This window comes from Amborella trichopoda, chromosome 8, assembly GCF_054954075.1.
Source record: "Amborella trichopoda isolate Santa Cruz 75 chromosome 8, AtrichopodaSantaCruz75HAP2 v2.0, whole genome shotgun sequence".
NCBI lineage: Eukaryota > Viridiplantae > Streptophyta > Magnoliopsida > Amborellales > Amborellaceae > Amborella > Amborella trichopoda.
Genome location: NC_142343.1, coordinates 45,346,799 through 45,374,675, shown reverse-complemented (window position 1 = coordinate 45,374,675; position 27,877 = coordinate 45,346,799). Strand labels below are relative to the sequence as shown.

Below are 27,877 nucleotides of genomic sequence, written 5' to 3'. Positions count from 1 at the left end.
GGTAAAACCACCCATACTTTGGTTAAAGCACACCATTTAGAACAAGACCTTTAAGGGAAAACTAGAAAGCGAGAGCCATTTACCTTTGATACAAAGAGGTCGTATTATTTTTAGCAATCGCATGAAATTTGGCGGCTAAGGTGTACAATGGACTACACATAACATTTGAGAATTCTATATTTTTTAACATAAAAATGACACACCCAACTATGTGTTTTAAAAACGTGAGCCTGAACATAATCCTTAAGACTTAAATCAGATCATCAAAATATTAGATACTCTCAGTTCAATTAGAGAACGTTCATTTTTTTTATTTTTGGTAAAATTTGTTAAGAAGGACATAATGTACATATCAATATTTTCCTCCTCCTTTTTAGCATGGTCACTAGGTACCCCAAAATCAAGGGTCCTAAAAATAGTCATAATTAGAGTTTAGTAAATATACATTATGCTCCAGCAGAAGCATGTAATATTTTGGGGTGCTCCAACAGATGAATACAATATTCTGGTGCGATATAAATAAGGGTGTGGTTTTTATAAGGTTGCGATCTTAAACAATCCAATTAACTCTAAATTTTATCATAACATGTAATTTTGGTGAAATTTTTTTTTAGGATTATCTCTAAGTCTATTTTCATAACTAATTATAAAATTTTAAACTCCAAAGATGGTTAAAATCAAATAGATATATAAACATATGAAAATCTTAAAAAATGGATGGTCTAGAAAATGTACTGCAAGATGCACTATTTATGAGACTCTAAATATTTTTTTTCTTTACATTCGTACATCTTGATGTCGAGATGATTAATTAGAGGATTTTTTCAACATTAAAACAATATTTTTTGATGGATTTTTTATGTGCATATGCAATTCTACATTTTAAGGATGCAACCTTTATAAACTTTATCCTATAAATAAAGATATCACCTATATCCCTCCAAATTATGTCTGTGAATTAAGAAAACAAACCCCTAAAGGGTTAAGTAAAGGAAAGTAGTTTGATAGTGATGCAACACTATCAAAATAAATAAAGCCTCACCTCATAACTGATCGAAATTTGAAATTCAAGCATTGGAAAATCTTTACATCGATCATCTTGGCATGAAAATTATAGTTGTGAAAAAAATTAAGATTTCAAACTCTTTAAAAAATATATATTGTAACAAATTATCTAGACCGTTCATTTTGTTCAAAATAAGGGTTTGTAGATCCGCAAGATCTGTACCATTTTTTGAGTTTCAAATTTATTTCTTGATATTAGAAAGTGATTTTAGAGCCAACATGGAAATTTCCATTGTCGAAAGTATTTTTTGGATGAGGATTTGAGGTGATGCTCTATTTTGTTTCTATGAAACCTAGGTCTCATAGAAACCTCAACCATTCTATTAGACGCATTCATCATTATGTGAAGGAAAACTTTTAAATAGAGCCGAGGTTCTAAACAATCAAATTTGATCCAAACTCAAAAATTTCACTAGAAGAGGTTGTTTTGAGCTCCAAATATCATCAAATTGATCATCTCGACATCAAGATGTATGTTCCTGAGGAAAAAAATGGATTTCAAGTTTGGAAATAATGTATTTTGTATTTTTAAGCTTTAAATTTTATAAATAAATATAAAAATATATTTTAAGGCTATCACAAGATTTTTAATATAGAAACTACATTTATTGACACTATTTGAAAGTCGGCTCTAATTTGATTGTTTAGAGCTTAGGCTCTATACAAACCGCACCCTCATGTGAAAGACACCTAAAGTATACCTAGATTTATTGTATCTATCATTAACCATATACACCTTCCATATCAAGTTACCTTCCATATTAACTTGATAGACCACATGTACTTTTTCCTTTCTTCTTTAGGCGGTGAAAAATAACCTACCAAAAATAAACATCAACCTACCAAAAACAATGACCATCAAATTCCCCACAAATCTCCTCCTCTCTTTCAAAACGGCCTCCAAAAGCACAAGCAGCAATGGCCTCTCCTCCGGCTCTCCATCTCGTGCTCTTCCTCCTCCTCCTAAGCACAACAAACCCAACCCGGTCCGAGCCTACTGAGCCCTCGTCGAGCCACCCAACACGGCTGGGCCCTAGCCAAAACACCACAAACTCTGGACTCATCGAGTACATGCCATCACCAAGTGGCGTAGAGCATAGGACCATCAGCGTGGGTGAAGCGGCTCCATTCGGGGTGTGCGAGACGTGTCAATGCTGCCCATCCGGTCCCGGAGCCGACCCAAGCCTATGCACCAATAAGCCATGCTGCTTTCATATAGTCTGCAACCTTCCTAATAAGCCCTTTGGTACGTGCACTTTTACTCCTAGCTCTTGTAACTGCACAGGATGTGGTAGTGGCACATGAGATAGAAAGATTCTTATTATAAGCATGGAGAGGCAAATAAACATACAAATATGAACCAAATAAAAGAAAATGGGGCATTCGTTGCTTGAAAGGCTTTGATTTTGGTTATGGTGATAATAAGAATAAGATCCATTTATTGTTTACAGAGTTTACTTTGTTTTGATTTTAGTAGGTTATTGCTTATTTCTTATAAATATGGTTGTTTTATTCATTTGGTTTCCCTTTTCGCTGGTATTTGGATTGTTTAGTCATTTATTTTGCGAAATTAAATGGGAGTCACCACCGAGAAAAGAAAGGAAAAAATAAAAAATGGACCGTGTGAAATTTGTGGTAAGGTAAAATTAGTAGTGAATTGTAATGTGTGGTGGATATTAACATTAGGAAAAGATTTCTATAAGGTTGAAACCTTATATTATCGAAGTGAAGTGCATATAAAAAATTATCTAGATGAGAGTGTTCTGATGCTGGAGAATGATCCAATTAATCATCTCGGCCTCGAGATATCTCGATATGAAGAAAACATAATTTAAAGTCCTAAAAATAATGTATCTTGTAACAAGTTATATCAGTCGTCTATTTTCAAAATTTTCAAATGTTTATGGATCTGTTCGATTTATAACAACTTTAGAATTTTAAATTTCATAACTAGAGTTAAAAATAAAATTGAAACCATCATAACTTGGAACTATATCTCCAAGTAAATTTCAGAGATGAGCGGTACTTCTATGGTACGACAAGGTCGCTTTATACAACCTTACCCTTATTATTATTGATTTTGAGTGAGTGGGATGTATCTGTACGTGGTTGGGCCACCTCGTAAGATTTCTGACATCGAAACTACATATTCTGATTAACTTTAGATTTCTGACATCGAAACTACATATATTCTGATTAACTTTTAGAAGTGTGCCTTACTTGTATAGTATAATATGGGCACGTTCTACAAACCTCACCCAAATTTCTCACAAATGAAATTCCATTTCCATTGGACGTAATTATCATTACACGATTTCTTGAGGCCAAAACAAATAACCCACTAAAAATAAACATCAACGCACCTCCATAAAGCTCATCCTCTCTTTCAAAACGGCCTCTAAAGCACAAGCAGCAATGGCGTCTCCTCCGGTTCCCCATCTCGTGCTCTTCCTCCTCCTCCTAAGCATAACAACCCCAACCCGGTCCGAGCCTACCAAGCCCTCGTCGAGCCACCAGGTTCGGCTGGGCTCGAGCCCAAACACTACAAGCTCAGGATTCATCGAGTACATGCCATCACCAAGTGGGCTCGTAGAGCACAAGCTCTTCACTTGGGACCAAGAAGCGGGTTTGAGACGTAGGCTCGATCCATTTGAGTTGTGTCAGTCGTGTCGGTGCTGCCCATCCGGTCCGGGAGCTGACCCAAGCCTATGCACCAATATGCCATGCTGCTTTCACATAGACTGCAACCTTCCTGATAAGCCCTTTGGTGTATGTGCTTTTGCTCCTCGCTCTTGTAACTGCACAGGATGTGGTAGTGGTACATGAATGAGAGAGAGAGAGAGATATAGGCTGGGTACTATGCATAGATTTGGGATAATAATTACGTACAAAATTTGGGGATGGGTATGAATTTGACGAACAGGGAGAGACAAATAAGCATAAAAATATGAACCAAATAAAAAGAAAATGGAGCTTTTGCTCTATGAAAGGCTTTGGTTTGGAGAAAAATTTGAGATTATGGTGATAATAAGAATAAGCTCTATTTTTTTTTTACAGAAATTACTTTGTTTTGATTTTAGTTGGTGATTGTTTATTTCTTATAAGTATGGTTGTTTTATTCATTTTGTTTCCTTGTTCTTCGGTATATAGATTGTTTAGTCATTTATTTTGAGAATTTTGCTCCTAAATTGGAGTTACCACCAAGAAAATAAAGGAAAAAATAGAGTATGGAATGTGTGAAATTTGGTCTGGTAAGGTAAATTTAGTAGTGAATTGTAAATTTAGGGAATGGTTTCTATACAGTTGTAACCTTATACTATTGACATGCATATAAAAATTCTCTAGATGAGAGTGTTCCTTGGAGAATGATCTAATTGATCATCTCGATCTTGAGATGTAATAATTTAAAGTTTTAAAAATAGTGGATTTTGTAATACGTTATCTCGATCGGCTATTTTCAAGATTTTCAAGTGTTTACATATGTGTTCAATTTATAACGACTTTAAAATTGTAAATTTCATAACTAAAATTTGATTCCAATCGTAAAGTTTTTTACACTAAAAGTAAAATTTTAGAGATGAGGCTTACTTGTTATTATTGATTTTGAGTGAGTGGGATGTATGCGTACGTGGTTGGGCCACGGTTGGGGAATCTTTGGAAGCATGTGGGGGTGTGGTGCAGGCCAAATTTTTGACCCATTTGATAGATGATGTGATAACTCCCTCTCTCTCTTGCCCTCTTAGACACCCGTGAACAAGTGCTAAAATTTTATTTAAGTGCCCTTTTTTGGGACACTATGTTGGGCAAGCTTTTCTATATGTTTCTACTCTATAAAACTCATACCCTCTATTTTTAATTTTTTTTTTACAAAACAAAATATTTTGAACATCCATTCCTCTATTAAACTTTTTCCTATAGAAAAAATATTCTCAATAAAATGAAAAAACTAAAATTCCCCTAAAAGTTTTAGGGTTATTTTTTTACCAAAAATATTTCTTAATATTTTTTTAAGTGCTGCGCCCTAGTGTACCAATATTCATATAATTTGCATAAAAATTTTAAAATAAAATACCTTGCAGCATCGGATCTAGATCAAACGGTCTGACTTTATCAAAATTGAACGGCTGGATGGGGGGAATATATATCTTTTTTTTCGAGAAGGGAGGGGAGTATATATGTTTCCATGCCGTGTAGGAGAGGTCCCTTGTTTATTTAACCTTTCTCACAGAAAAAATAAAAAAATCACCCTCAATGGCCAGGGTGTCTCATAAAGTCTATTTTTTTCATCTCTCTCTCTTTCTCTTTTTAAATAACTTTGCACGTGGTTTCTTTCTCTGATTTCACACCTTAATAATGGCCACGGCTTTTTAAGATGAACTTCAAAGGCGTGGAAGTTTTGACCTTCCTCCCTTAAAAGTCATGCATCTAGAGAGCCAAATGTAAGAAGAAGAGTTCTAGAAAAAGGATTTAATTGTACTCTTACTCCTCTTGCCAATACAACATGTCTCAAATATCTTTATCCATCTCTAAGATTATGTAAACTGAAGTTTGGTTTCGGAATATGTAATTTTTCATTCTAGAGCAATAAAAAAGGGATCACAAGCTGAATTGAAGATGGTTTAAAAATTTTTCAAATTAAAAACATTATCCTAAAATAGATGTTATCCCATTAGGGACAAATGTACAATTCGGTCCAAATCGACCTCTGTACACTTGTCCAACGTGCTATGGATGTGTTCTTGTTGGTGTGAAAACAGCCAACTTAAAGATTACGATGAAGATGATGATGAAGACAACGAACTGGTGATCAATTTCTCAGTATAGAGAAGACCTTGACTTTGTGGGACACTTTAGGGAGGAAATTACTGCTGAAATGTGGGGCTTGCCTGTCAAAGCCATCGGAATTATTAGGTACCACTGTTGGATGTAGTGTAGGTTCAGGAACTATCGTTTTCTCTCTTTCTCTCCCTCTTTCTATCATGTAAATTAACTCATATGTGCCATTTTATAGGTCTTGTATGTAATGATGGTATTTGAGATCAACATCTATTTTTCATGACAATGAAAAAAAGCAACTAAATATGCTATTAGAGAGAGAGAGTTGTTGATTATTCGGAAAAATAATTATGATCTGTACCGTCTATTATGGAAGTCATGAGATGGATGAGTCATAACAAAAAATAAGTTCCATTTAAAAAGATAAAAATTAAAACTTTTGTATAGTCATACAATGAGCAGTTACAAGAGGCAGTTTATAGCTTACCGTACAGGGATATTTGGAAGGGATTATCTACAAAGAGATCATTTATCTTTGGAAAAATATACAATGAGACCATGTACAGTTGGTACAAGATTGTCACAATTGATATTGATCATTGGATGGTTGTATTCATTACATTGATCAAGCTCAAAGTTCAAAAAAAATCTTCTCAAACTATTAGATTTCGGATCAAATGACTATAAGTAATTGTGACCTCCTTGTATCAAAGGTAAATGGTCTCATTGGGATTGTCTAAAAAGAGACCATTTATCTTTATTACGAGGATATCACAACTATTCCTACTTATTAGATGTTAAATTGAATGGTCGGTTGGGGTGAGTCATGAAGTTTGAGATTTTTTTTTTTGAATTTTGTGTCTATTCAATGACACTCTTACAACTACCCATTATGAAATTTATAGAACATGACGATTACGACCTCTTTATATAAAACATAAAATGATTATGACCTCTTTATACAAAAGATAAAAGCGTGGGAATAATTGTGACTCTAAACCATATCACCCTAGATCTTGTAATAAAGGTAAATGTTCTCTTTGTAGACAATCCCAAGTGGGAATTCACATAGAAAACTACTACTAAATAATCCCAAATTAATTGCAAGCGGAGTCCCCAATTGGGAATTCACATAGGAAACTAGTACTAAAGAATCCCAAATTAATTGCAAACTACTACTAAAGAATCCCAAATTAATTGCAAGAGGAGTCCCCTCCCCTAAGACTGACCTTCTTCTTTTTTTTGTAGGGTAATTCAGTGAGGATCAAAAAGCCCCTATCAATTTTTTAAATTTTAATGGGTTTTTAATGTATTAGGTGAGAATGAAAGCTTAGATCTTGGTTGGAGAACAAATGGTGCTACAACCGCAACCCTAATCCCATTACGCCAAAATAAATTTCATTAGATAAAGGAGCATAGCATGAAAGTTACAATAGGAAGAAAACAAAAAAATAAAATAAGAGAAAAAAGCTAAGTCAACTATGAAACACATCCTAACTCTACCCTCGACCGATCGAATGCCACACATTGCCCAAGTACCCAACTAAACAACACCAAGAACAATTAGAGACATTGCCCAAGTAACCAACTAAACAACACCAAGAACAATTAGAGACAATCACTGTAGAGCCTTTCCTTCCTACCATGCTTCACTGTTAGACACCGCATGAACACCTATCCTTTTTGCAGTTTGTTATTATCCTCAGGGTTTTTAGTACTTGGTAGGGCCTATAATGATGTATTTGTATTTTATTTGAAAAAATGTCACCAAAACTTTTCAGTTAAATGAATCCTTGGAATTTTATATTCTTGCTCACATACCCACAATTTTTAAGTTAATTAGATTTCTAAAAAAATTATAAAAATTAAAAAACTATCAAACAATTGATGAATTTTAGATAGTGATGTGATATGAGTGAAATTCTCTAGAATTCCATTTTATTTTATTTGTAAGTAAGAGGAAATGAGCCCTTTCCCATTTTTCAGGATAAAATTATAAATCTCAATCATGTCGTATGAAAGAGGTTAAAAGATTAAAAAATGTAGGGGACGGGACCTCTGAAAGCCTTACAACCCTCTTTGGTAGGCAATCGGCAAACATAAACATCACAAGCATGCCATGCCATGCCATGCCATGGTTGACTAGCATGGAGCTGTAAGATCATTTCACTCGAGCACCTCTTTAACTATTTTATATAAAAAAAATCTACATCTACAACTCCCCTGTTTTGGATAATGCAATCTTGACCAACCACCTATTCGTAATTTCACTGGATAAATTGCCAAAATGCCCTGGCATATTTAGATCCCCAACTTAGGGAAAGAAATTTTGATGAGAAAATCACATATCCTTTGTTTATCATTTATCTCAGGCCACTAGATTATAGTTAGTGAGATGGGGGGAGTTTTTCATTTAGGCCACTTAAGTCGAGCCAAATAACGTAAATACATGTTTACTTCCAAATCCGGGCCGAAAAATCTAAGACTTTCCCACTCTAATTTGTGTCAAGCTTAATAGTCAAATTTTAAAAAAGAGAAAGTAGAGAAGTGAGGTCCACCAAATTATGATTAGTGGATAATCTCTCATTTTCCACATACCATTGGTCGCGCTGGCTAGGATTCACCAAAGCCTTACTAAACGAGAAATGGAGAAATTTAATTTTAAACAATAAGATGTTGGGAATATAAAAAATAAATCAATTAAGATTTGAGAAAAAGAACACGGTCGGGATCAAAGAGACAAAACCCAGATTTAGGGCTTGGATCAGAGTGATAGAGGGCAAGCCAGTCTCCTCCTTGGTACTTTGAGATTACTTGACTCGGAATTAGTTGCAGACCACCTGGTTACAAGTGCCTAGAGGACCGAAATAGATTTTTATTTATTTATTTATAATTTTTAATATTTTGTCCATTGCATTGTATTGGGTGATTCTTGGACCATTTAAACGCTTATGAAATCATCTACAAACTAGAACAAATTTTGGCAATTTCAATGATGTTTTGGTGGGTTATGGTATTTGGACTCTTAAAAGTTGGTTTCTAGGTATCTTGATGTCATTCTAAAATACATGTATTCTTGTATTAGGACAAAATAAGTTCAAGATGACTAAGGGCAGTGTATTTTATAGGTTTAAGGTCAAGGTTTTGTTAGGGAAAGGCAACTATGGCTTGGATTATGAAGCTTTACGGACCTAGGAATTGCCTCAACTGCATAGGGTGTCTACATTACCCTCACTTCTTTCAGGTTCTCATAGAATCCTTAAAAGAATGACTTGTTTTTTATGTGAAACCACCAACTTGGGAGTAGAGGTATCGATGTTATCTAGCTAAGGCCACTTAATTGATGAAAACAACAAAGTCACTCTTACTTATTCAGGATTCATTAGCTAGAGCATTGGTGTTTTATGCAATTTTAATAAAGGATAAAGTTTACATAAGGTTGGAACTTTACTTGTTAACGTATGGTTGCATTATATTTTATGCTCCAGTCTACTTTTGATAGCGAATATTGAATTTTAATTTATTTTATGCACACTTTAAGCGTGAATCCGAGGCTTCCATATTGCTCACCATCATTTGCATATGTAAAAAATAAAAAATATTTGAAAGAAATAAAATGACCTAAATACAATTCATAAGTAATTTGAAAGAAATAAAATAACCAAAATACTCTACTTTATGTTTTTACAAGTTTGTGATAACGAGAAGTACAGACATCTAAAATTTGAGCTTAATCCCATGCATAAAAAATAAAATAAAATACAATACACACTCTCAGAAAATGAGGCTTAAAAGTAAAATATAGAGAGAAGTTTTTCATGAGTCAGTGGGCACAAGAGCCAGTTGACCTACTGAAGTCCATCTTTAAGATGGATGTTGTGAGAAACCGACGGGCCTAAAATAACTGTGGATGTTGTAGAAATATCCATAAAAAAATCAAATTTTAAATGTTGAAAATTTTATTTTATTTTTTCATATTCATGATCATCTAATATTAGATCATGAATCCCTAAAATTTTGGATTAAAAATCCATCTTGGAGATAGATTTGAGAGGGGGCCTACATATGTACAATATGAATTGGCTGACTCATAAGAACCCCATCCAAACATAAAATATAGAGAGATAAATTTTTCCTTGCTTTTACAATTTTATATTTCCAAATTTGGCAAAAGGACATGGGAACTCAGCCATTCTCACTCTGGCCAAACACAATTCGAAGTTCTATTTCTGAATTTTCAATTGAATTTTTCTTGAGTTAGGCCCAAACTCATTTATACCAACCAACATTCCAAAGGTTTTATTGCATAAAATATTTATATTTATTTCTAGTATGGTGATTGATGTTGATTACCACTGGTCAATTTTTGGTAGGTAAACCCTAACAAAAAATAAAAATATAGTGAAGTAAGTGCTGACTAGTCACCACGTTGTGGTTTTTATTTTAACTGATACCACCCCACTAACATCTTTAAAAAAAAACTAACTTCTAAATCAATCAAAAAAATGAGCAGGGTCATGTCTTCTCCACTGAATTATCAAAAGAAAAAAAAAAGTTGAAGTGCAGACTTTTCATTGGATGTATGCCATTGAAATGGTATCCACGTTTCAAATTCTCTCAAACAATGAGAGAGAGATTAATTTATTTAGTCAAGGCGATTATTTTATATAGAGATAGAACTCTAAATATATGGAGAGAGATGGGTTATTTGAGAGAGAGAGTGTGTGTGTTTTATGTAGTGGAAGATAGTGGTAAACCGTTATTGGTGAAGATAACTCCATTCCTACTTTTGGTGAGGAGTGGGTGACCTCATTACCGCCTATCATATGTATAATTTAGCAAGAATCACATAAGTCTCTAAACATAATATATAGAACCAATCACATAAGTTTCCAAATAAGGGAAAGAAATAACTTATAACTAAAAAATGGAAACGTATACAATAAACTATTTATCTTTAGTATAATGTGTTCATAATTAATCTTGATCATTAGACGCGAAATTAGATGTCTGCATTTATGCCATCAATCAAACTCAAATTTCAAAGGAAATTTTTTAGAAGTTTATGACGCACCCAAACTATTATATTTCACATCGGATGGTTTACGTAATTGTGACCACCTTGTATTAAAAGTAAATGATCTCATTGTATACAATCCCTTAACAAAATTATAAAGAACGTTATAATTTAGACTTAGGTTATTTGCCATCCCTCTAAGTAGATTATTGTTTATTGGTTGGATTATTCAAACCTTAACTTTTTTTTTCTACTAATACCGACAAAGATACCCCTTATTCTCTCTTGTAATATAGTGAAAATGTCACTATATACCCTAATTTTCTACATTATTTATATGAAGAAAAAAAAGTGTATTTATTAATATGACTATTGGTAGTTTTAAGAAAAGATATGATATGGTCCACATGGTTGTGATAACATCAAGACAATGTATGATGGGAAGTGATATGCACCTGGTCATGATCATATTATGACCATATAGAGCATATTATGGTACTCCGTAGTTTTAAACCTAAAAAAATGTATCCATAAAATTATTGAAAAATTTCAAATTAATAAATGTTAAACAAGGGAAATATATTTCCCTTGTTTTGGAGTAGATTCTCCCCTCTCTTCTTTGTCTTTTTGTTTTTTTGGTTTTAGTGCCTTGTTTGGATTTCTGTTTTAAATAGAAACTTAAATATTTAAATGTCTCTCAAGATCTGTGGTCGAGACTTCAGACCATCTCATATTTTCCTTTATTCTCATTCACAATATAATTTCTTCTACATACTATATTTGGTGGTACTTGCCCTCAAGTAATAACTACTTTGGAAGCGTAAATTAATTATTTGATTAAGATAAACATGCCCCTTTAATAAAAAATATTTCCATAAGCTGAAAGAAATAAATAATGTCCTCCCTACTCAATGTGCCGTACAAAACATGGGTTGAATTGGGAAATCAGTAACAAGGGACCGTATGCAACGAGATTAAAAGTCACGACACTTCAAGCCATTAGATGTAAAATTTGGACGGACAGGTTGTGTTATTTCTTTCTATAAAATTTAAGAAAAAAAACCTTTTTAGATGTCGGATGTTGTTAATAGTATGCACCTAACCGTCAAATTTTACATTTAAAGGTTAGGAGTGATTATGACATTTTTGTACCAAATCAAGAGAGTGTTTTCCCCAGTCAATAAATACTCCTACATTTTCTATTTTTTTTTTTTCTTTTTGAAAATTAATTTGCAAAGGTAACAAGAGAATAAATTTTCTAATAATTGTCGAACAAACTTTGATGATATTGATAATAAAAGAATTGAGATCTAAATTTTTGTGTCCTGTGATAGGGAAACAATTAATTATCATCTTTGAATAATCTTTAAAATTCGAAATGCTTCCTTGTTTTCCTGAAGCCAAAAGATCATATACGGTGCTGGAGCATATGGTATATGACTATCTTCAAATGTTCGGGTAAAAAACCCTATCTAGAAGTAATTTTGGAACTTTAAACTTTGGAGATATAACATCCGCACCCTAATGATGGCCCCTGAAAAAGAAAAAGAAAAAAAAAGAAAAAAAAAGGAATATGACATCTGACTGCCAAGGTTATGTCTACTCATATATAACAATTTACTTTTGGTACAAAGATGTCACAATTAATTATAAGCATCCGATTCTGATGTGAAATCTGATAGCTTGTGTCTAAGTTACTCCTTTTTTTTTTTCCCTCTTATAGTTCAAAGAAAGAATAGTGTTGTGGCCTTGTCATCCTAAACACAAACCCAAATGTGAACTCATTTCCATGCAAAACAATTGAATGATTGGTCGGTGGCAATCTTTTTCATTCACATATTAATCTATACCTCATTACAAATACAATACTCTGCCTTCCTTTGAATAGAAAAGCACTCAACAAAGCTCAAACTGATCTAAGGCAGTCGGCACAAAAGCTCAAACCTCCACTAAGGGAAAGTTGCAATTAAATATTCAAAGGGAATGCTACATTTCTCTCTATCCCTTTCATCTGAAGCCCATATAAAAGGCCCCTCACATTCAACAATTTTACTCATAAGTTGCCCTTTTTGCTATCAAATCCTGTTCTCTTACAGATAACAAGATGTCTAGGATCCACCCTGGTAAAGATAAGTATTCCACAGAGGAACAGAGAGCAACAGGCCCTCCTACTGTGTCAACAGTTTGGAAGAAGTCGAGCATGGGATTCCAAGGAACAGATGGGTTTACTGTGTTTGACAGCAATGGAAATATCGCATTCAGAGTCGACAACTACACAAGGAATAGTCGATGCCTGACAAATGGGCCGGTGCACAAGGATGGCACTGGGGCTGCCTTATTCACGTTGTGTCCAAAGGTAGCCGAAAAGAATGGTGTGAGGCATTCATGCATATAAATTATGGAGCATGATATTGAACTTCAATAAATAGAATGGTGTGAGGCATTCATGCATATAAATTATGGAGCATGATATTGAACTTCAATAAATAGAATGGCTTGTTCTCCCTTCTCCAATTAACGAAAAAAAGACAAAAAAAGAAAAACTGTTTGTACTCATTTTCTTTCTCTTTTACCCCAACAAAAAGTTAGTCTGATTTGTAATGTGTTGGAAAATTAGTTCACTAATACCTATCCAATGTTCTAATGTCTGTACACATGTTTCATTAGCAAGTAAGATCAAAGAATACAAGTAGAGAGCAAAAATATTCATTTCGAAGAAGGTTCTAGAGTTTTAATCCAGTGTGTTTGTTTATAAAACAGATTTTTAGCATTCATGAGCAGTGGGAAGGATTCAGAGGTGAGGCCTGCCGGAAAAGGAGGCAGAGGAGACCATTTTTCTCAATAAGGAGATGCTCTGTGTTCCAACGAGAAGACAAGCGGATGTTTGCATGGGTTCTCCAGAGGTGAAATTTCATATTGAAGGGTGTTTTTGGAAGAGAAGCTGCCCTTTAAAAACAGTCACTGGTGAATTGGTAGCTGCGATAAACAGGAATAGAGCAAGCTCTGATGTGTTCTTAATGGATCATGTATTTTCCATGGCGATCAAGCCTGGTCATGACCATGCTTTCATCATGGCATTCGTGGTGGTCTTGGATCGTATAAGTCAGAAGCCCTATACCCCAGCCTTGTCGTGTTAATTGCCGGAAAAGTTTTTCCGGTCATTGTAATTACAGCTCTTGACTCAATTGAATTAGAGGTAGATGTGATATAAATACATGATTGGTGAAAAACTGAAAACATTTTGTATTTTTAAAGCTTGATGAAAAGAGAAACACACTAGAAAATTAACCCCAACTTGATTTTGACAAAAGGAAAAAAGAAGAAGAAGTATTGTAGCAAAATGCCCTAAAAAGAAAACCTGAAGCTTGGGGAAAGATACTCTTTCCTTTAGAGCCAACAAGTATGACACACGACACAATAAATTAAGAAGCTAAAGCTTCTGAGATGAGCACTCCAACTTTCTTTACAAGGCCTCTCTCATGAGCAAGACTAACAAATCCTTCCAAACGCTTCATCTCCTTGATTGCAAGTATCAAATGGGCACTATCAACCTACAAAAACATTAAAGAAAATTGTTTCATGTGGGCTGGATCGCATTTCTACAATATGCGGTCCAGAGGTATAAAACATCCATCATAAAGATGGATGCAAATAGGTGGTCCATCTAAAAAAAATTGTAATTAACGGTCCAAAGGTTTTCTTAATATAATTATTATTTCTAGTTTTCAATTTCTTTTTATTTTATTTTTTTCATATTGATGATCTTCATGATAAAGATTATATATTCTTTAAAACTCAAGATAGAACTATATTAAAAAATGTATTTATTGCCAAGCCTGCATTTCTACAATATGTGTAGAAACCGTCCTCGTACATTAATGCCCTGCACCACTTAAGTGGCTTGAGCCAAATGCCACAAAAGTCTATGCTTGTTCTGAATCCGAAAGTCAAATATATTTTTAATGGATTATGAACCTAATTATTAGGTACTTTGCTTGTTCAGAATTCCAAACTCCCGGTACGAGCTTGAGGAGGTACTAGAGTGGAATAATCTTATTAAATCAACCTCAATGCCAATAATTTGTTTGACCTACCTTAATGATTATTTTTAGTTATATGATATTCTCCCTTTGACATTCTTATATTAATTATGAGAAAAGAAAAATAGCATTTCAATTGTCATTTCCACTCTCAAAGACTACAAGCATTTCCACTAGTGTTATGAACCTAATTATTATGGCACTAAAGTGAAATAATCTTATTGAATCAACCTCTAAGATTTTATTGAATCAACCTCTATGTAAAAGATTTTATCAGGTTGCAACCTGAATTAAATATGCACTTAAAAAATTCATTGGAAAATATTGTTTTAATGTAGAAAAACCTTTTAATTGATCATCTCAACATTGAGATGTATAAATATGAAAAAAAATATATATTTTGAGTCCCAAAAATAAGGCATCTTGCTACACATTATCTAGACCAACCATTTTTTAGATTTTCATATGTTTATAGATCTACTTGATTTTAACCATTTTTGGAGTTTAATATTTTATAATTAGATATGAAGATAGATTTTTGGATAATCCTAATAATGTTTTACACTAAAATTATGAAAGTGTGCCTTAATTGGATTGTTTAAAGTTACAACCTTATAGAAACCTCACCCTTTATTTATTTCTTTTTACATGAGAGAATCTAGAAGTTCAGTTTCCAGTATGTTCAAAAAATAGTATTAAAAATCTGGTGGGGAGTGAGGTTTTAAATGGGGAAAATAAGAAGATTTGTTTCCCTTAGATATAATAGTTTAATGGGTGATATATAGGGTATAAGCAGTACATTGGTTGTTGTTTTTTCTTTTGGGTGAATATTTTAGTGAGGTACACCTAATAAAAATATGAAAAAAAGTAATCTACAAAATATAAGTTGATCAATATACATCTATAAATTTTCGGGGGTATTTTGCTCAATTTATATTTCGCGAATTACTTTTTTCAGATTGTTATTAGGTGCGTCTCACTAAGATGTACACACGCTTCAAATTTCAAGTACTTTGGATTTGTATAAAAAAAATGAATAATTGAATCACTATTTAGATGGTGATGAGGGTAGGCGAAACCACTATTTATTTTCACCTATAGACGTTGGGAAGAGTTTTCTCTATATATATATATATATATATATATATATATATATATATATATATATATAAGAAAAAAATGGGATTAGCCCACTAGCTCATATGAACATATGAGCCCAACAGCCCAGATTGATTCTACGCCAATTTGACAATCACGGATGTTCGGTAGTATTTGAATTTTAGTTTTTTTTTTTCTACAAATCCAAATCACTTGAAATTTCAGGTGTGTGTTCATAAAAAATAGGTGACTCTTTTAAAAATATCAAAAAAATATTTTATATGAAATAAATTGACCAAAATAACCCAAAATATTTTGGGGGTATTTTAATTTTTGTTTTTCTGAAATAATTTGTTTTATATTTTTATTAGGTGCGCCTTGATGAAAAGAACACACATCTAAAATTTCAAGTGATTTGGATATGTAGAAAAAAAATTAAATTCAAGTACTTTCGGGCATCCATGATCGTCAGATTGGCCCAGATTTAATCTTGGCCATTAGGCTCATATGTTCTTATGAGCTAGTTGGCTAATCCCATATTTTACCATATATATATATATTAAATTTAGCCAAATAAAGCCAAACATAGTCAAATATATATTATAAAATTTATTATTTTGCTTTACAAGCTTAAATTTGTCTAAGTGTATTTTTTAGAAGATAAATGATCCTATAGGACCGTCTCCCACCCTTGTGTGTAGGACCCCCCTGAAAGATTACCATTAAAGTTGGTATAGATATTTAGAAAAGTCAAATCCTACACCCATGTGATAACTTTTCTAAAGATCTGTACCAACTTTAATGGTAATCGTTTGGGATCCTACACACAAGGGTGAGAGAGGGTCCTATAGGATCATTACTCTTTTTAGAAACCATATTACTCTTTATGTTACTGTATTTGTAAGTTTGTGTAATAAGAAGTTGTGAAACTACTAGGTGGTTAGTAGTTATTGTTGTACGTTAGTAGTTATAGTTATAAGTGGGTAGTTATTGTAGGAAATATGATTGTAAAACTTTAGATTTAAAAGAGAGGTTTGTGGTGGGAACATTGGGTCATATGTGTTAAGGTTAATATTGTATATAGAGATTGTAATACCTTTGTGTACCCCATGTTTTTCTTTAATGGTTTTTTTTATCTATTTCACCTTGGTTCTTCTTCTTTTTTCTATTTGTTTGCGAGTATTAGGTTAGTGTGACATTATCACATTAATTGAGAAATAGATTGTTCTGGTATTGTGGAATCCGGCTTTCTACACACCATCATACATAGAGTAACAATTTAAATTTGGGATTGCATACAATGAAACCATTTACCTTTGGTACATGGAGGTCACAATTACTTACAATATTCCCATGTGAAATCTAATAATGTGGGTGTGTGACAAAGTAAGAGAAAATTTATTTTGAACATTGAACTTGGTCAATGATATAAAAGAAGCCACCGAATTTTATATCCAATGATCAAGATTAAATGTGAGCACCTTGTACCAAAAGTAAATGGTATCATAATATAGCAAATATAACCAAACATACTCATAAATATTTTATGATCATAATTAGAAAAAAAAAAAAAAAACCTCATGATTGTCATGAAGTCTCATCACAATACGAAACCTTAAACATATATATTTAAATTTACTAACCTTTCAAAAAACCAATAAAAGTACAATGGTGAAAAACTCTATTATACAACCTCTTTAATCCCTAAAAAATTTTAGTGAAATTTCTTTCAATTCCGACTACAAATTCAGTTGTAATCCTCAAAATATTTCGATTTTGAACAAAAAAAAATTGGGGGCAAAGAAGTTTGTCTAGGGTCTAAGGGGCCTAAAATAGTCCTCGAATACAATTTTCCGGCCTGGGGACCACCTTCCCGCACTGGGCCGAATGGTCATTTATAGAAATGTCAGGGACATCTAATTATCCCGCTCTTTCGCTCTATTTTCCCCTGTTATCCAGTTTGAGCTTTCTCTGTGGTGTGGATGAAGAGGTGTAGAGTTGGGATTTAGGGTTTGGTTATCATCAATGGCTGCCACAGGCTTAGCTACATGGAGCATGGCTTCTCTGAGGTCCGCTCTCCCACCTACGCCAGTCGCGAGAAAATTTCCGGCCACTGGTTCTTATTTTCCCGTCATCAAAACAACCCGCCGAAAAACACCAGGCATTTCCCGTTCCTTCTCGGGATTAGCCATAGCAAACCCTCTCCCCATCAATACAGGTTATAATCTTCCACCTTATATGCATTTTCCATGGCAAGCCTCGCTTTACCTTTGATTATTTATTTATTTATGTTTAACCAATTCAAAGCTTTACATTGCTTTGCATTTTATCCATATATGGTTCACATTCATTTTGGAATTCTCTACAACTTTTGGTGCGATTTATGCCTGTCATGGATAATACATATGTCCACCTTGGTCAGGAGATTTTCATTTTCTGATATCGTAATTACTCAGAGTCTTAGAATTTACAGGATGAATTCCCCGTATAGATTTTCCGATAACTTCAGAGAAGATTACAGGTTTTTTGGACAGATATGTTGTCATTTTCCTTGTTGGGCCTGATAATAGAATTTGATGAGAGGTAAAAAAATGTTATCTTAGTTTTAGAACCTGACCCATATTTGTAATTTATGAATCTTTAAGCAAATGACATTTCAGGTTTCGGAATGGTTTGTTTTTTTTCTATGTAGACTGAATCCAATGAAATCAAAAGGAAAGAAAACGCCATCTTGATTAGTAAAATGATCAGGCTTTATCATTTTCTTCGCTATATTTGAATCAAGCAAAAGATTAATAGCCTCCAATTCTTTTCATTTACCATTGTAATCAATTACATGAAGGCCCTTGAATAGTGATAATGGCTCTTTGTAGGATCAATAGACAGTTTAGAAGATGTACACTTGTATACTCAAATTCAAGTCATATACTTAACAATAAAAAAAAGGATTTGCGAAATTCAGAGAAGCTGCTGGTTGCCCTGTAACTTTTGCTGCTTATTGATCTTTTGGGACATTTGGATTGAGATGAATAACAAACTTTCCAATGAGAAATACACAAGCAGTGAGGTGATTAGAGGTCAATTTCCTGATCTCTTGCTTCTCATCCTCGAGGAATTCCACAGAACTAGGCCAAACTGATCTGGATTCAATTTGAATGGTGTCTCCACTAGGACCCATGGCCCTTAAGGGTGGGATATTGTCAAGGACTTTAATGCTATGTTTCAGGCTAGTTGGTTATTGTGACTCTGTTATGGTTGAAGCAGAGGGTTTCTAGATGGGACTTAGGTGTTTGCTATGTTTCTTAGGGGCTTTATAGTGGAACAATTGGAAGGTGACTCACTTAATACCATTAGGTTGGTATGATGGAGCACCAATGTAGGATTGATTGTAGTCCTGACTGATGAAATTTTTTGACATTTTTTACTGGGGAAAATTTCATCGACCGTATTGATAGAGCAACCAATTTAGAGCCAGTTTCCTTGCTAAGCAGGGAAGCAGAGCAGAGAAACTGGCTTATCCTTGATGCTTGGTTTGAGGACATCCCCAATTGCTCGTGTCATATGGTATAAATTGATGTATGCTCATTTATTTTCGCTCTAGGGAAAAGCTAGCTACAAAAATCATGATAATAATGCTTAGTGTATTGTACCATCTTCTAGTCAAAATTAGCTTGTCAATATTTCTTATCTTGTATTTTCTAGGGATTTGTGTTCACAAATCGCATATGGCTGCTTTCTTTTATGGCCAGGATGATAATCCATGTGATAAGAGAAAAAAAGGTCAGTTTGTCTATGAGTTATGCTGGTTTTCTGGAATCAACTCCATGATTAATCTAACCAATTCATTTAACATTTGTAACTTAATTGAACCTACTCTATCTATTTATTGAGTGGTAGTTAGTTTTCTATAGAATCAATCTCCTTATACACCTTGTTTGTCATCTATAGTAATTAGACTGGGAAAAGAAGGATATCTATAGGCATCATGATGAAGTCTTCTGCGATAAAATTGTATGAAGAATTGATTTTTTTGTTCTGTTGTCTGAAATTATACCATGTAAAAGTAAGATAATATTTTTTTATATATATTTACCATGGAATAAATTAATTGCAATTCAAAAGTTAAAAAAAACTAGATTTATGTGTATTACGAGGGTTTTTTGTCCAATTAGCTAGGCTGAGACCTCTGTGGGTGTATGTTCAACATCTATTATTTATGAAATTTCTCTTCGACAGATTGTATTGATGTTGATCATAGGATCAGTCTCATAGACAATGGGGGAAGGTTTTATGCCATGCGACATGGCAGGCGTGTACCAAAGCTTAACAGGCCCCCAGACCAGCGGCGTGCACTACTAAGAGGCCTCACAACGCAATTGTTAAAGCATGGTAGAATCAAAACAACCAGAGCTAGGGCAAGTGCAATGAGAAAATATGTAGATAAGATGATCACATTGGCCAAAGATGGTTCTCTACATAAGAGGAGGCAGGCCTTGGGATTTATATATGAAAAAGAGATAGTTCATGCATTGTTTGCTGAGGTTCAAGATAGGTATGGCGAGAGAAATGGTGGGTATACAAGAATCATCCGAACTCTTCCGAGGAGAGGTGACAATGCTCCTATGGCATACATTGAACTTGTGTAGGTTTGGAGAATTTTCTTTATTGGATGTAACTTCATGTCTTTATCTGTTATTTGACAATTTAAAGTTTTTAAGATTTTGTTTTTTCTTTGTTGTAACCTTCTTCCCGTAAATGTATTTTAAGCTGCGGAGTAACATTTGCTAGTTGTGGATAATGTGGGGTTTAAATCCAAAACCTCTGGATTGAGATGATGACTTTTATAACACATCAAGCTATACACTTGAAGCTGGGACAAAGGGTTCTGCATTTCTTCTCTCTAGAATCAAATTTGTTGCTATAAAGGTGACGCACGCGTGAGATGTCATATGACAACTGAGTGCAGTAAAACCTACAAGGGAGAGAAACACATCCTTAAAACTTCAAATGAGACCATGTTCCATGCCAGTGAAGGAACAAACTTCTTGTTTTTTCTAATACATTAGTTGAAATGAGAGGCTGGAAGCACTCACAGAACCACAATGCCATCTGGGTCAAATACTAACTGCTGTAAACCCCGTAGCATCCTTACATTGTTTTCATTCTCTATGATTATTAGCCTCTCCGCCTTCCTCATGTCATATTTCCCTCCAATCCTCTCTCTCTTCTGTTTTCCTCTCCGTTATCTTCCAGCTACAAGTGCCATCCGTCTCAACTCTGAACCAAAATAGTGCCCTCCCCATGAGATAGTTTCCACCCCTGTCAGTGTTACATGCTCCTTTATGCCATAACAATGCCTACCACGAACCTTAATTGCCCACTTTTTTGTCGTTGCCTCTGGTGTTTAGCCATATCCGGTTTTTGCCTTCCTTATGTATCGGTTGGAGAACTCAACTAAGACTCACTTATCGACACTTCCGAAAACCATATAATGGTCATTCTCGCTATTCACTATAGCCCTTTTCAACCTCCCCAAACATTTGTTTTGTGTGAATGAATTCTAATACCATCCTTTGACTGATTAGTCTCAGGAGTTCCACTGTCTTATCTTCATCCAACTAATAGCTTTGTGGTTCTTTTTTGGGGTAGGTAAGCAGTGAAATTGGAACCCTTGATTTTACACTGTGGTTTCATCGCCATAACCACCGAGCCATGAATCCCACTTCTAATAATTTTGTATTTCATATAACTGCCGATGACTTTCTGTCCCCATCATTGGCTACACATGATAATCTTCTGTTTGTTGAATTGCTGCGCTTGGCATGCCACTTATGCTGGCCTTATCTAACTGTTTCCTAGTTTAGTTGTCCATTCGTATTTTCTTTTGTTTGTGTGTTTACTTGCTTTCTTATTTCCACGGCATGATGATTTTTTTGATAAAGCAGAACATGCTTCCTTGTTTCTTATAATGGGCAAAGGATGCATTAATCCTGCTTTAAAATTGTCCAAATGTGAAACTGGTGGACATTAATATATGATTTATCTAGAAGAAACAATACTATCAACTATTTTTTCTATTTCACAGAAAAAAGGAAAAAAAAGGATATGGTGTCTTTAGTTTTGACATCATTTCTTAGCATTTAATTACACTGCTACCTGTTACAACTGCGTGAATCCACCTTTGCTTACTTTGGGCATGAAGATCTTCCCTCCTATAGGGGCTTATGTTGTTTAAAAAAATTATGTAATTTGTTCAAAAAATTATACTTTCTTTTGTAAAAAGATGGCCGAGTTTAATTTGTTAATGTTGTTGATAGCTTACATAGTGTATTACAGATGTCAAACAAACAATATAAGTATTCCATGGACACCAACACCTGTGTTGGTGTCCATGGCCTAGGTACCTGATAGGGCAACCCAAGAAAAGTAGTCACACTGGGACTTGTCCTCACAGGAGTATGAGAAACATATTTAACAAGAATGAATATATGCAACAGAGGAAGCATTGTATGCTGGCAATTGGGTTTCCTATTTGATTGCATCTCCGCAACCTTCAAATGTTGGCAAGGGACATTTGGGCGTGTCATCCTCCGCTCCGCTCAAGGTCTGCAAGACATTTTACAGATTTTGGGAGGAGAAATTGTTGATCCAACCGTCAGCACCAGAGAGATCGAAAGGTTGATCAGGTTCAAGAAACCTATAGGAAACCCCTGTTCGAGCATTGTATGCAAGCCGTACATGTAAACATTATTACTATGATGAATTTTAATGATATTACTTTTGATTTCTTTTTTCATTGTGAAGTTAAATAGTATATATGTATAAAGAGTAATGATCCTATGAGACCCTCCCTCGCCCATGTGAGTAGGACCCAAATGATCACCATCAAATTTGGTACAGATCTCTAGAAAAGTCAAGTCCCATACCTATGTGATAGCTTTTCTCTGGATATCTGTGTCAAATTTAATGGTGATCCTTTGGAGTTCTACTTACATGAGTGTGGGAGGGTCTCATAGTGTCATTTATCATGTATAAATGTATTATTCACACTCACATATACATGTGATAGCGTTCATTATGATATATAATAAAACTTAATAAAAACCTTTTGTTCACATATTAAGGGAATATATATATATTCAATGAGTAATATAAATTTGATGGTATATAATCCGATGTATTCAATTAACAGTCAGGAAGTACAAAAATACCTCACTTTCGATATCTTTTGAGTTGATAATATAAGAAAATAGAGACATTGAGAAAGATGTCGCACACAAAATTAGAGTTGGGTGGGCGAAATGGAGGTGTGCAGCTGGAATTTTATGTTATTGCTGCATATCAATAAGGCTGAAGGGCAAGTTCTATAAGACAATGGTGAGACCAATTTTGTTATATGGGGTAGAATGTTAGGCGGACAAAAAACAATATTGCCAATAAAATGAGTATAACAAAGATGAGGATGTTGAAATGGATGAGTGGCAAGACAATAAGGGATAGAATTCGAAATGAATCTATTCAATAGAATTTAGACCAATAGGTGATAAAATGTGTGAGAGAGTAGACTTAGGTGGGCTGGTCATGTGTGGCGTCGACCAAGTACAACATCGGTTAGACGGTGCGAATTCAAATAGAAGGACTGAAAATGACAAGGGATAAGCCCAAAAAGACATAGTTAGAAGTAGTCTGAAAAGATATGGGGACTTATGGTCTTACTGAGGATATGACATTTAATAGAGTAGAATGAAGAACCAAAATTCATGTGGCTGACTCCGATTAATTGAAAAAAAGCTTAAATGATGATGATATATTACTCTTTAAAAATATGTTCAATATTGGAAATGCTTCGATGTTTGTAACACAAGCCAAGTCACGTAACATTTTATATGTTCTAAGGACATAAGTCATGAAACTCGCTTCCATCCTTCCTAGGTTCCTCGCATGAAAGATCACCACCTTGTCGACATCAGTGGAATCCTAAAATGTGGATAAGTGAGACATCGAAAGAAATATGAATTTTGATAATTTGGTAGCATCAATGGAACAGGAGGGTCATGTCACATTCAATGAAATTGCTTTGTGGGGAACCGGGTTGAGTCAACACCAACCCTAACATGGAGCTGTAACTGATCCAGATAGGTCTGGGCTAGATCCAAAACCAGTTGGGTCCAGGTCTGTTGGACTGAGACCTAACTCGCTATTCCCACTTTTAAGGCCTAGACTCCAGAGCTTGACCCAGTTATGGTTGACCCTACCTGTTTAGCAGCCCTGAATGAAGAGATAATGTCTGATTTGAAACATCCATAGAGACTTCATGGCTCTACCTCAACCACACTCCTCCAGAGGGCTTTAGAACACCAATGGTGGAGTTACATATAAAATTTCAAACACGAAAATGAACAACATATTGCTTTCGACTTGCACAGAGGCTTCTCATCCCAACAGAACCTGGCTGGCTTACCCATAGAGATATCTATCAAACTCACAGTTCGACAAATACACCATCTGGTCACCTATCTCCATCAATGCCTGGTGTGGTCCAAAATTTAGTTTTCTCCTTAAGCACACCAGCACATGTGTGAGTTTCCTAAGTGCCCTCCAAAGGAGCTAAAGGCATATTCTCTAAAGGTGTGTTTGATAATAGGAAGTTAGGGGGAGGAAGAAGTAACTTCCTCATTACTCTACGTCTTTGTTTGATGCACGGAACTTATACAGTAAAGAAGGGAACTTCCTTACTCCCTTGTGCTTAAGTAAATTCCCTTCCTTACTCCCTTGTGCTTAAGAAAAAAAATGTAATGTCTAAAACAATGGAACTTAAAATAGAAATGATGTACCTCCTCCCTCACCCTCGCGCTTATTCCTCAAACCCTATTCTCAACAGAAGCCCACATCGGCCTAATGCCTCATGCCTTCTCCTCTACTTCCTCAAACTTTATTCTCAACTTAAAATATGAACTTCTTTAACATTTCAATAGGTTATCAAATATAGACACCTAAAATTTTATAATAACTTCTTTCTTTTCCATAAAGAAGAACTTTTAATTTTCAATGCACGTTTACCTTCCTGTTATCAAACACGCCCTAAAGGAATCTTTGCCTAGAGAGGAAATTTCAGTAGACTAAACCTCCATAAAATAAGCCATGGAATCCATGAGGAATTGGGAGATGCCAAATGGATCCGAGAAGAAAATCTGAATCAACTAGGCAAAACTTTGGTGAGACAGTCCAGTGTTTGGAGCCTCTTATTGCCCATTGCTTACTAAAAGCGACTGCCTTCATAATCTATACTTTGACACCATATTTCGTAGGATCTGAGTCAGTGTTGTCATCATGCAATAAAGACCACAAGTTTTGTTTGATATAATAAAAACTTTTAGATCTTTCCTCTCTCTTTAGGAAGTGAAAAACCCCCCTGCACGCTAGAGTCCCAAAGAAATAGAGTTTCTTTGCATATCTTTTTCTTCCCTTATAAAGTAGGAAAATTTCCTCATAATAAGATTGCCATCCATCTATGAGATTACCATAAATATTTAATTTCTGGATTTCTGTACGTTTTTTTAAAAAATAGTATGAGAAATGCACTTTGTTTATCTTTCATATTTTAGATACAAATATTATTGTTTAGGATTTGTTAATCATTTAATATTAGAGATATACAAAATAAGTTATTCTAAAATAATTTCCTAAAAAATGAACTTTATTTCCTTGTATAATATATATATATATATATATATATATGCCTGTGCGTGTGCCCTCTGTCTCTGTATGACAGTGCTTGGGCCTGCTCTGCTCTCTCTCTTCTGTATGCCTGTGCTTGTGCTTGTTCCTCTCTCCCTCTCTCTCTCTTCTGTATGCCTGTGCTTGTGCTTGTGCTTGTGCTTGTGCCTCTCTCCCTCTCTCGTTCATTGGGGGGTCATAGAAAGTGTAGAGATAACATTGTTTGGGCAGAAATTCATCAAAAGAAAAGACATTGTTTAGGCAGAATGGGTCCCTAACACAAAAGCAGTCTTATTAGGAGGTACCAGCAAAGCACCATTAATCTCCACGTGTAACAAGAAATGACATCTCTGATAAGTGAGCCAAAACTGTCGGAATAATAATATAATAAACTCCAAAATAATTAATATAAATTTAAATATTTGTAGGATCTATCAGTCAACACCACAGTGTGAGCTAAGCTATTTGTAATCCTTTGTTTTTCTTTTTGGTTTGGTGAGCTTGATTTGTATGAGGAAGGTTTTACCAAGATCTCTAGTGCAAACCACGTGGCTCATCAAAGGCTTGATGGGTACTATTTATATTAAAAAAATCCCATATCAAGCTATGGGAAGAGGAGCTAATATTTGAAATATCATATATTTAGTGATTTTTTTTATATCCTATAGAAAATATAAGGATGTTGAGATGGATTTGTGGTTAGATAAGAAAGGATAGAATTTAAAATAAATACATTCGAAAAAATTTAGGTGTGGCACCAATAAGTAATAAGATGAGAGATAGTAGACTTAGATGGGTGGATCATGTGTCGCGAACACTCAATACATCTGTTAGGATGTCCGAATTAGTTTAAATAGAAGGCTCAAAAAAGACAAATGATAAGTCCAAAAGCTATAGTTGTAAATAACGATAAATATATGAAAACTTATAGCTTCATTTAAAATAAAACTTTTAACAAAACAGAATTGCATATCAAGATTCATTTACCTGACCACGATTAGTAGGAAAAAGACATTGATGATGATGATTTTTTAAAAGCATTAGAATCATACTTGCCAACCGATTGTCCTTGAGGGAGCACAATATACTATTTACTCCATCGGGCATGAGGGAGCACAATATACTATTTACTCCATCGGGCATGAGGGAGCACAATATACTATTTACTCCATCGGGCATGAGGGAGCACAATATACTATTTACTCCATCGGGCATGAGGGAGCACAATATACTATTTACTCCATCGGGCAAGACTGCATGCATTTCAAATTTTGGGGATATAACCTCTTCAATGTGGTGGTGACCAATTTAAAATATTTTTTTTTTTATGGCCATTCTTTGCCTTCCCAGAAAAATAACTCTTGGCATTATTTTCCTAAGTTGAACTTTTGCCAAATGGAATAAATATGTGGTACGCTTCTGTGGGAGTAGAAGCTCCATTTATTTGTAAGCAAACTGTAAGGCCCGGCTCTTTTATCTACAACTTGTCTTCTTTTTTTTTCATAATTAAGTGGGAAAGACATATTTTTACCCGTTTTTCAAATAGTTTAGGAGTTTGTTTTATGAAGGTGTTCATATTGTTTATATACGAATCCGCCCATAAGTATGCGTTCATTCTCTTTTAAATAAGCGTACTTAATTCAGGTCGAGAAGCTACGATTTGAATCCAATATTTGGTGATGTGACTTATAGTTGCTACGTATAGGAAAACCTGTCATTATTGAAAATAATAAATGATTTATTTTCCTTTTTTTTTTTTAGTGTGGTTAAGGATTTCTTTAAAGGTAGGATATTTTTAAAGGAAAACAGCATAAGAACTTGACTTAATTTTCTATTTCTTGGCTGCCCCTTTGAAGATATTTTCTCTTGATTTGGGTTTTAATGACATTGCTCATTATGTTCATGTGGATGTGGCTTGCTTGAAAGCGTGTTTGCTTTATGGGGCCGACCCCTTGAGTTGGTATTAGTAGTGGGGCTTGGTGGATAAGAATGGTAAGCCAACTTTAATGGAGAATATGTGCCATCCAATTCTATGAAATGGTCGTATCAGTGGTCTTGTTTTGCTTTTTTTTCTATATTTATTTATTTATTTATTTATTTTTGAGACACTTTTTAGTGCTCCCTTTTTCTCCAAGACACGGTTTGTATTGGACCTAGGCCTTTG

The 27,877-nt window shown here is 34.4% G+C and overlaps 2 protein-coding genes and 1 long non-coding RNA gene across 3 annotated transcripts; all 3 read left to right on the top strand.

Moving 5' to 3' along the window:
- The first annotated feature begins 3,461 nt into the window (after window positions 1-3,461).
- Window positions 3,462-6,271, top strand: LOC148781144 (uncharacterized). Its single transcript, XR_016060958.1, has 2 exons — window positions 3,462-3,834; window positions 5,823-6,271. It is a non-coding gene; the product is annotated as an uncharacterized LOC148781144 (long non-coding RNA).
- A 6,554-nt stretch (window positions 6,272-12,825) lies between these two features.
- On the top strand, window positions 12,826-14,068 carry LOC18432467 (protein LURP-one-related 12). The gene is given in 3 exon segments (XM_020666165.2): window positions 12,826-13,214; window positions 13,619-13,747; window positions 13,750-14,068. Coding segments are annotated over 3 exon segments (627 nt in total). The 5' UTR covers window positions 12,826-12,962; the 3' UTR covers window positions 13,996-14,068.
- Window positions 14,069-17,980: 3,912 nt separating this feature from the next.
- LOC18432466 (large ribosomal subunit protein bL17c) lies at window positions 17,981-20,876 on the top strand. The gene is made up of 2 exons (XM_006842568.4): window positions 17,981-18,214; window positions 20,233-20,876. Exons 1-2 carry the CDS (start codon window positions 18,022-18,024, stop codon window positions 20,640-20,642), a joined length of 603 nt encoding a protein of 200 aa, XP_006842631.1. The 5' UTR covers window positions 17,981-18,021; the 3' UTR covers window positions 20,643-20,876.
- The last annotated feature ends 7,001 nt before the right edge of the window (window positions 20,877-27,877 follow it).

Excerpts from the sequence above, each read along its gene's own strand:
- LOC18432466 (XM_006842568.4), top strand. The coding sequence starts at position 18,022 with ATGGCTGCCACAGGCTTAGCTACATGGAGCATGGCTTCTCTGAGGTCC. Across the intron at positions 18,215-20,232 it reads CCCTCTCCCCATCAATACAG|ATTGTATTGATGTTGATCAT; the intron begins GTTATAATCTTC and ends TCTCTTCGACAG.